The following is a 10,816-nucleotide window of genomic DNA, read 5'->3' as shown; positions in this document are numbered from 1 at the left end:
CGACTCCTCCCATATTAATTTTTCCTCTCCTTTTAACCTAAATATTTATTTATTGATAGGTTCGAAGGTAGGATAAGATTTGCCTATTTATCCCGGGGTGGAAAGGCCGATAAGACGGTTTGAACATATGGCGAACCACGGTCTCTCGTCAGGTTACCGAAAACGGAGCAAACGCACGAGTGAGCGTCATATTACGACATGTATATTGTCATCGTAATATTCGTCTAGGTCGAGAATTATCTCGAGAAACTGACTCACAGGTGATGGGTGTAGCAATACTCAGATTAAACCGCTTGGCACACATTACACATTACAATTAGGCAAATAACAGTGTAGTTAATAAATACATTTGTATGTTGAGCAAACAACGCATCGCCCCCTCCTTTCATTACTTAGTATTAGAGGTCATGTCTTGCCCAGCGCCTTTTTCGCAGCTAAATCTAACGATTCACTTTTATCCAATTTTACAGTTTTTATTCCAATAGTTAACTAGCACATAGTAATCAGAATGAAGCGAATAAAGACGGGATTCACTGCCATAGTGATGCTAATATTCATACTAGACATATCACTAAGTAAAGGTAAGTGAAAAATATTGCAAAGTTTCATTTTTCTCCCAACCCGATGCGGAAAACGTAGGTCTTCATGAGTTTTGAGGTTTTAATGGTCGTTTCAAGCTCCGAAAAAGTTGGTATGTATGATACAGATTATTTTTACATGCCAAAAGGGGTTCAGACAGCACAACCCCTCATGGGTACGCCCCTGTAACTTGTTATCCAAGTCAAGTCACTGGTCAAGCGAGTCCCAATAAAACACGCAATCCCGAGGGTTCCATTACATTTGAACCCACGTACATTTGAACCCATGACAATTGCACCTGTATGCTATTGCACCTATGGAATTTTTTTTGTTTCACGGATAGTTAAACCCATACTAACCCTAACCCATGGGTTTTAGCACCCGCATATAGATTGAACCCGTGGATATACGCATGGGTTCAAATGTACATGGGTTCAAATGTACGGTCACCAATCCCGAGTAATAATATTCCCAGATTTAAAAGCGAGGACCCTTCATCCCAACTGCACAAAAAATGCAAAAAATTAAATGATAATAAAAAAGTTTGTGAAAGGAACTACCAAATAATAAGAGTGAGCAGCGCCCATCAGTCGTTAAATACGCTTCAAGAATTCCCCGTGTTAGCTCGGTTACGCAGAATGTACTTCGTCCCCATGAAGAAATAGTTTTATTATATTTACTTTCCCGTCTTCCTTTCTATTAAGAAATAATCACGACTTCCGCTCGTAACATTAAAGCGTGGTTTACTCAGTTGGATTTAGGAATCGGTCAATGAAACTCGTGGGTTGTATGACAAAGGATCGAAGGTTGAAATTTGAAATAATTGATTCGAAAAAAATGAATATAAAAAATGTCTCTCAACCTGATTTTCTAATCACATTTGCAAGCAATATCCACCGAAGTATCAAAAAAAAAATTGGGAAATAAAAAATACACGTGTTTTTGATCCCCTCGGAGGAATTTTTTTCAAGTCTCATCCTTTGAGGGGTGAAGATCTCGTTTCGAAGTTCAGTTGTTACATAGGGAAGGACATATAGAGTGTCATAAAGTCCTAAAAAATTTTCAAGTTGCAAAGGGAATATATCGATACCGTATATATTGTTTTGGCCCTCACAGATGTATTAAATGAAGTACAAATACTCAAATAATTACTGGTTAAAAAACAACAAACCTGGTTGAGATATAGAACTGACCTCATAAGAAAATTGAAGTTGTAAAGAGACTTTATGGACACCCTGTATATATATATATATACCTCGTATACCTGTAAAAATAGAATTCCCCCCCCAGAAAAAATAGAATTTTCTCTCATATTTAGAATAGATATCTAATTGTGTCATTCGATTTGTTGTGATTTTTGTATTTTCCTTCCATTATAAAATCCCCCCACCTTTTTAAAAAAATAATAATTTCTTCATCTATCCACTTAATGCGATTCTGTGATATTTTCAAAGAACGGCATACTACGGCATTCATATTACGAAATACAAACAAGCTTATCTTTACGGGTTGTGAATTATCACATTACCTACGGTGCATGGACGGACTTTTTAAACGATAAATAGGCGCGAGATCATTTAAAGTTAAATATTAACTGCGTGGGCGGCGCAAAGTAAACAACACGGTGAGGACTTATCAAACATTTCTGACGCCTTTTATGTTTTTTTATTACACAAAGCTTGATCATGCGAATGACGAGAGGCTGTACACAGTCATGAACTGATGTCTATCGATTCTCGAATGAAGCTCGCAATTGAAGCTCGCATTGATATCTAATGATAAGTAATAAACTACTAACCATCAGAAGGCCAGAATGTTACTGTTTTACACGCTTAACCTTCCACACAAGGCTATGTGCAAACAGCCACTGATATCTAGCCATGATAAATAGCAACTATATTTTTCAAGAAGACAAATACCTTTCTGTTTCTGCATTGCCTACACAATTTGAAGCCTGGATGAGGTGGTGGGCATGTAATTTTAACCAGATTTTGTTTGTCATAGCAACCCCCCCCCCCCCCCCCCCAAAAAAAAAAAGGCAACTCCTTTGTCCTACCCACCCAGAGTATAATGAATTGGATGGGCGATGCAGAAAAGCAAAATGTGGAAACTTGTGTCACCTCCCCCAAAAAATGTGACTACCCAGATACCTCACGTCAGCACAACCATGGCAAAATGTTGTTCGCATCACAGGCCCATCCATGGCCCGGCAAAGAATTACTCACTGTCCAACGTCAACTATCTACTCGTTCAACCCCACCACATCCAGAGAATAATAAATTGGCCCGCATTGCCAATCCGCAATGAATGCCATCCCTCGAGATGATAGTAGTCCTTTTCATATCAGTGACCTTTTGCATAATGTCTTGTTCAGAGCGAGAAGCATTGGCGATGGCTGATGGGGCCCCCACAAAGAAAAATTTTCCAATATTTTTTCTTAAATGCACAGCATTTGTATTAAGACATAAATCCTTAGCCTTTTCCAACACCATTTTACTTTATTCTTGAACGATTTACTGAAAACTAACCTGGCTTGCTAGCAATAATCCTTCCGCTAACTGAACCAATCAATTTAGATGAAAATGCGCTTGTATGCCTTGGATAACTTTGACAGCCAAGTAAGTCTGTAAAGAGATTCTTTAAGTTATTGTTAGATAACAGTAGTCGCTATGGCAATAGTAAATGTCGTTATACAACAAAAATTAGACCTCTATCACCCCCCTTTGAAAACTCCCCTAAATTTCAAGGGACTCCCTAAAATTTTGAACCTCCTACCAATATTTCAAACACCCCCCCAATATTTCAAACACCTCATCATGTATTCAACAGAGATTTACCCCCCTCCCCCCCCCCCCCCCAAAAAAAAAAAATAAGGTTCGGCTACGCTCTCGTGAATAGGCACAAATATAAAAATATTCCCTTTTCAGCTGATGTATTCTCACTTCTGCCGGAAACGCAAAAAGTTCCTATGTCTTCAACGGCGGATATCACATTTCCTTGCAGAGCTGGAAAAGAACTGACGAATCCTCAATACACCTGGAAAAAGGATGGTGTTGAAATAGCAATTGAAGGTAGGATACGAGCGATTTCTGATTCTCCCGAAGTATTTGTACCAAGATGGCGCACAACCTGAACATAGTATGTGTACCCGGTTAGGATTCAGGTTGTGCGTCATCTTGGAACACATACTTCCGGAGCGCCGGATTTTATTCCAGCAATCCTCTTGCACATAACTATCCTTGTATGGGATTCGAACCTGCGAACCCATGCAGAAATATCAGAGGTGTGGTGGCAAGCGTGTTCTTAATGCTTAGCACGATGACCTACACCACCGTGCCCATGGTTACACCCATGTAATGGTTGGGATTCAGAGACATGCCAAACTTTTCTGCTGCCTAGGCCGTGGTTTCTAATAATAATACCAACTTCAAAAACAAGATAGCGATCAGAGACCGCCGACTTATCGATCTAGCGGTGTGTATCCTTAGCTTCAACTCCATAGCAACACCGCGTGTCCCATCACTAATTATCTAATAACTCGCTAATTATACGACATAATTCATCCAAAATCAATAGGCTTCTGATCTGAGATATGATGAATGCACATGCAAAATTTAGCAGATTCAACCTCGCTTTCGTGAGATATCGCGTGTATCTAACAGACAGACAAATACCCTATAAGTAATAATTCGTGGGATAAACAAACTATAATTACACGTGATTGAATAAATTACGAGTCAAGTACGAGTGAAATGTTTTGAATATTATTATTGAATAAATCATCAAACTAAGCAATAAACACCTACAGCGTGCTGCCTAAAGAGCCTTACCCCTATGGCCCCACCTGTATCTCAGGTTAAGATGAGCGAGTTTGTTGACCCACCTTCTGACTTATCGCAGCCCAGTGATTTCTCTACCCCCCATATAAGGTATGAACACCCCCCTAAATTGAGGTTTGACACCAAACTATAATTTTTACCTTAAATAAAATTATATTGGAATTGTTTATTGGTGTAAATTAATGTTTTATTGAACACAAGCAATACTTAACATAAACAGATTAGTTGTCACCACAAATAACGAAATATAGAGTCAGACATAAGACGCACATTGCCTCTGTTACACCAAAGTACTGAATGACCTCTGGAGACAAGCATGGCAGTATTTAACCCAGGAAGCATGCTTCAGTGGTTTTACCCACAATGCCATATCATCATGCTGCGCTGCCATTGGTCAGTTAAAGAGTGAGAATAGAATTAAAGTACAGTTGTCTCAGGATGACAATCACCTGGATAAAATGTATATAAGAACACACAAGTTAACAGGAATATCCAGAAAGGGGCTCCTATGCCTGTAAAGATGATCAGTCAAATACAGTAATAAATTAAGTAAAATATATACCACCTAAAATTGAAAGCTGAGTAACATACTGTCCCCTAGTCTAGGATTCACATATTTATCCTAAGATAAACATAATCGAAGAAAACATCAAAAAGCACATCCACAAAATTATGGAAAAATCTTAAATTTATTTTCAGGACGACTCAAGTTGATTGATGGCACACTTGTGATTACGGAACCACAGGCAGAGGATATGGGCAAATACATGTGTATCATACAGAGTGACCAGGGGACTGTTGCCAGTAATTATGCCGAACTGATATTTCAATGTAAGTATCTAAGACAGCGGTTTCCCACACGAGGGCCCGTGGCCTTTTGTTGGGGTCACAATGCTAGAAGCAGAACTGATTTTACTTTCACTTTGAAACTCCTTGTTCTTCCCAGTTTTATTACTTGTTATTTTACTAAGTGTTTTCACTTTGTCGAACATGAATTGTTTGAACATAAATGGGGTTTGGAACCTCCCAATCATAATAACACTATAGATACCACTGAAATGATAACAGGGGTCATGAGCAGCGGCTTAGCAAGACTCTCGTGGGCGTGCCCCCCCCCCCCCCCGCAAAAATATTTCGTGGAAATGACCCTAAAAACTCTAGAACATAAGCTAAAACATAGCTTTTTTATATCGTCCAAAAGCATAACATGTCGCTATTAAAAGGCAATGGTAACCTAAAATTTGCCGTTTATCTTGGTTACTTTAATTTTTTTAATACGTGCTTACTCTTCTGCCCTTTTTCTGCGTTTCTGTGCGTCCCTGAGAAATTTTGTCTTCGACATCATTCTGAAAGCCTTCGTAATTTTGCCGGTGCGATCAAACCACAAGACGCCGAAAATCGACGACTCCCTGGCATTGTTACATAACAAAACGATTTGAGCAGAACTAACATCAACGTTATAAGATGTGCATTACTGGTTTTGCAATGCAGCTTTTGGTTTTGCGGCTCAAATTTCTAAATTCTAATCGCTTGGGCCCCCTTTGCGCTGTAGGCCCTCCCTCGACTGCGGGGGTTGCGGGGGTGGATGCTACGCCACTGGTTATGAGTTCTGAAAGCAGGGACATAGCCAGGGGGGTGGTTTTTAAAGTGTAAAAAAATAAAGGCATATGTCTGTATCACACATGGCAATTTATCGTGGCTTGAAACATTTTTTAGACCATCTAGACCAGGGTGGTCCAAGATTGGCAGCTCCACGGGCCACAAATTTACTTTTGCATTGTTCGCGGGCCACAATAGTGCCAAGAACTTTTCTCGTTTAACTTCGCTAGTTACCTCAGCAAGCCATAACACTAGTAAATTCAGTGACATTAGTGATGCAATAATGTGTTAAAAGATTTTTTTGTTAATTTTATCACAAAACAACACGAAATGCTATTTTTTGATTCCTCTTCGAATGCGACGCGTGCCACAGATAATGATGTGGCGGGCCACATGTGGCCCGCGGGCCGGAGTTTGGACCACCCTGGTCTAGACTCATGAAAACATGTTTTCCATCATTCGGCCCGAACCGCTAGCTGTTTCGGTCTAGCGTGGCAAATATAAATTTCAGCACCCCCCCTCCCCCCCCTTCAAAAATTTCTGGCTACACCCCTGTCTGAAAGCCTCAAAAAGGTGGCTATAAAAGATTGTGAACCACTTACCAAAGAGAAGCACTGTTGCGAGTTATTATCCCAAATATATATTTCAATGTGAATAGCTAGGAGAATAAACTAACTATTCCTTGGAATATATAACCAACCCAAACTTTTTTGGTGCTTAAGAAGTATGCGAACCAAGATGTCCTACATCCTGAATCTTAACTGGTACACACATACTATGTTCAGGTTGTGCGCCATCTTAGTGCACATACTCCGGGAGGTTCACTTTTTCAATAAAATCTCCGTCTATTTTGATTCAGCTGATATTAATTGCCCAACCTCCTCAATGACAAACTGGATATAAAGTGGTTATTTTGTTTTTTGCCGATAACTTAGAAGCTGCTTAATATGATTGCGTCTGATGAATTTTTTATTCGCACTCATTTGCATATTTTGCTACAAAACATCAACCACTAATATCTAACAATATTAAATTATGTGGATGGGCCGATAGAACCTTCACAGTTCAGCATTGTCTACCCAATTTAGTGCACTCTGGGTGAAGTAGGATAGGATCAGATTTACATAATTTTTTTGAAAAATAAGAAAGCTGATAAGACAAAGTAACAATTACTTAAACCCCCCTACAGCAACGAGAAGTCCATCAATGGTCTATCGTCTAATTCAGGGGTGCAAACTTCAAATGAGGATAGTGCCAATTTTTTTTAACATAATCTTGTCACGGGCCACACACAATTGTGGTACTGTAAATTAACTCCAGTAAAACAAACAAATTGCAATAACAATACATAATAACAAATATCTTTTTATTGAAACAATTTAATGTCCTGGAAAAAACTGCTGATTTTGATATAAAATTTTTTTTTTCACAAAACCGTTTGCGTGTCACGTTTGAGCGTATAGCATGCTAAATTTGGCACGCGTGCCACGTTGTTTTGCACGTCTGGTCTAATTTACCCTTTTGAGATTCGAACTTGACCACACAAGGTAAACTAACAGTGGCCGGTATTCTCAATGCTTCGTCTGATGCGCAATACCAAGATTTGGATTTGGACTCAAGATAGAAATCTTATCCCACATATCTTATCGTTACGAGAAAAATAAACATGTATTTTCATTTCAGACTTAGAAGGAATGTCGTTTTCAAACCAGATTACCATAAATACAAATCAAGCCATTGGAGCTGTGTTGGAGTGCGGACATTTCGACTACGCACCAGGTAAATGCTGTTTGTTTAAAATTTATTCTGGGACTCCTTAAATATTAGTCAACCTCCTCACAGGTTCCATAACACCCTAAGTTTCACAACCCCTGCCCTACTGAACCGCTAATATAGCAGTCTACTTACTTTCCCTTGGCAAAGCATTCGAGATAAGTCTTTCCGTGGATTTCAACTGCTGTCAGAACATCAAGAGACACCATGAATACAGGGGGAAACTCATCCTCTGTAACAGAAATAGCAAATTATATTTTTATGTTAAGCAAACAGATGGTTCCTTTTAGGATAGCATAGGATTTACATATTTATCCCTGTAGAGGAAAGCTGATAATATGGCTTAATGAATGACGAACCACGTTTTCTCGTTCATTTACCATTCCATGTTGGGTATAGGATTACTTAGTTATTTGTTTTCGGAAGCATGGACTTGGTGGTGGAGGAAGCCGTAACCGACCAGTGGTTACGTGACTTACCCTACGGCGGCGAGGAGGAGTGACACTATGTACTTTGTCATTTTTTTTTTCAACTTGTTCGTGTACCTCATTTTCCTATAACATGAAATGCGAGTCTCTCACTGCTGCTTTTCGAGTCTTTTTCATTATAATTGGTATTATTTGTGTTAATTTGGTGAACGAGCACGTGCATTACACGTTATAACTTTATCCTTGAGTTTTGTTCGTTTTCTAGGCATTTCTGTAATATGATTTGTTTTCTTTAACTGAGTGTTGAGTTTTCAGAATGCAGAAATAAATTGTATTGTATATTGTATTGTAAATAACCTTGCCGTATTGGAATAATTCCAGTTGGTGGTTCATAGTCCATACCCAATATTGGTTTTTCACATCTCTCTTCACCCTAAAATTCCATTGTTACATTTTTCATTTTTTCTTCGTAGTCTTTATAAAAAGGGTTATTATCAGTGATAAAATAAACTTTTTATAAAAAAAAAAAGTTCGAAAAATTGAAGTTGACCATCAAAAAATTATTTTTTCAGGGTATAGCATCTACTTCTTCTGGCAGAAAGAAGATATATCTCAAACAATCGGCCCCAATGGCGAACCCACAAAATTTATTTCCCAAAAAACTGGCAACCTATATTTGTCCAACCCAACAGAGGAGGACTCAGGGAAATGGGTTTGTTTTGCAAAATCTCTGTGGAAGACTGATGATGGACATTCGGTGGTTAAATCAGCAAACGAAGTGTCTTTAACTGTCGCAAATTCAGGTACGGTATTTATTTGAAACAGCAAATTTATACGCCTTTTGCCCAGAACTTCTCTTCTTCTAGGTTAATTATATTAAATCTCTTTATGACGAATTCCAAAGTAATTGCGCATTCACAACGGCTGACAGTATCTACCGGTAGACGCACACACTTATGGTAACCGTAGACCAGAGGTCGGCAACATCCGGCCCGCGACACTTTGCTGAATTATAGTAACGAAACAGCTGTTTTGACGATTATATTCTTTACGTAACAGAATTTATTGAGATTATATTATAACCTAACAAATATATAATTCACAATTACTCGTTTAATGAACCTATAATTTAATTATAATTATACAAATGGCAACAAAACGCAGAAAAATTGATGCCAAGTGCAAACGGTTTAATAGCGCAGAAGTTATTCAAATTGTCAATAAGTGCGCCCTGCGTAACATTCAATTTCTGACCTGTATAAAAAAAAAATGTGATTCATAGTCCATCCGTTCGGTTTTTAATTTTCTAAAAATATGTGCGGCCCGCCAATGACTTGCAGCCTCTAATTCTGGCCCGCGAGTGACGAAAGTTGCCAACCCTTGCCATAGACCATTAGAAAGCCTATCTCATGAGTGTAAAAAGATAAGCTTTTGATATTAACTAACGGCTAGTTATATTTAAAGAACTACCGTTTTACTGATCATGAGACGCACTTTAAATCGATTTTTTTTTAAATTTGATTGTGTGCTTTGTAAGTCGTGCGCCTAATAGGATAGTCTAGGAGGGATAGGATTTACATATTTATCCCGGGGGAGAGGAAAGCCGATAAGACGGCTTATCCATATGGCGAACCACGGCCTCTCGTCCAATTACCATTCCAAGTCGGGTATGGGATTAGTTTTACTGTATTGTTTTTGTTTTCGGAAGCATGGACTTGGTGGTGGGGGAAGCCGTAACCGACCAGCGGTTACGTGAACCACCCAACGACGGCGAGGAGTCCAGCAATCCTCTCGCACATAACCATTCTTGCATGGGATTCGAACCTGCGAACCCACGCAGAGTAATTAGAGGTGCGGTGGCGAGCGTATTCCTAACGCTTAGCCCGTTGAGCCACACCGCCGCGCTTGCTAATGTATGTTACAGGTAGTGCTTTAAGCCCCATCACCCACACTTAGAACCAGTGCCATTCGCGTCTTATATACAAGTGCTTCAATGTCCCCGTGGAGTGGCGCATCATGTCAGATCAGACCACATAGCGATGTGTTTAACAGTGGCGCATCGTGTTAAGAGTTTAGAATGCACTGCCCCCTCACATAAAATTACATTGCTAAACTAATCTCCCTTTGCCTTTCCCTTTACAAGAAAACTTCTTGTTCTTCCTAGTTCCATTGCTTGTTAAGGTTATTTCGGTGCTCCCGAAGTATGCGAACCAAGATGGCGGACATCGGAATGTAATATGTGTACTAGGTTAGGGTTAGGTCATAATTTTAGGTATAAATACCACGGAAGGCTCTTGGCTAGTCTTCGAACTGATAATAGGACTAAAATAGGGAAAATTAGAAAAAAATGTCGCCTAACCCTAACCTGTTACCCATGTTACGTTCCGATGTCCGCCATCTTGGTTCGCATATTTCGGGAGCACCGTTATTTCACTGTGTTTTTACTCTGTGTTGAGCATGAATTGTTCGAACATAATGGGATTTGAAATATACCAATCATAATGACACTCTAAATACCACTGGAAGGACAAAAAGAGAGCCATGAGGCTAATCCCGTAGTGTGTGTGCCAGGTTCGGATTAGGGCGTAATTTTATTTC

The 10,816-nt window shown here is 39.3% G+C and overlaps 1 protein-coding gene across 2 annotated transcripts in view; it reads left to right on the top strand.

The window, feature by feature from the left end:
- The first annotated feature begins 468 nt into the window (after positions 1-468).
- Positions 469-10,816, top strand: part of LOC120340097 (contactin-2-like) — a 28,542-nt gene continuing 18,194 nt past the window's right edge. The window contains exons 1-5 of one of the 2 annotated variants that reach the window (XM_039408350.2): positions 469-581; positions 3,507-3,650; positions 5,118-5,249; positions 7,701-7,796; positions 8,791-9,021. In XM_039408350.2, the coding sequence (XP_039264284.2) occupies positions 509-581; positions 3,507-3,650; positions 5,118-5,249; positions 7,701-7,796; positions 8,791-9,021 (676 nt within the window). In that variant the 5' untranslated portion in view covers positions 469-508. Of the gene's footprint in view, positions 582-3,506; positions 3,651-4,860; positions 4,956-5,117; positions 5,250-7,700; positions 7,797-8,790; positions 9,022-10,816 lie in introns of those variants that run through there. The other variant, XM_078116404.1, reaches the window with a different exon arrangement.

This window comes from Styela clava, chromosome 9 (genome assembly GCF_964204865.1).
Source record: "Styela clava chromosome 9, kaStyClav1.hap1.2, whole genome shotgun sequence".
In the NCBI taxonomy this organism is placed as follows: Eukaryota; Metazoa; Chordata; class Ascidiacea; order Stolidobranchia; family Styelidae; genus Styela; species Styela clava.
The sequence above is the reverse complement of the archived record's forward strand: the minus strand, read 5'-3'. Positions and strand labels throughout refer to the sequence as shown.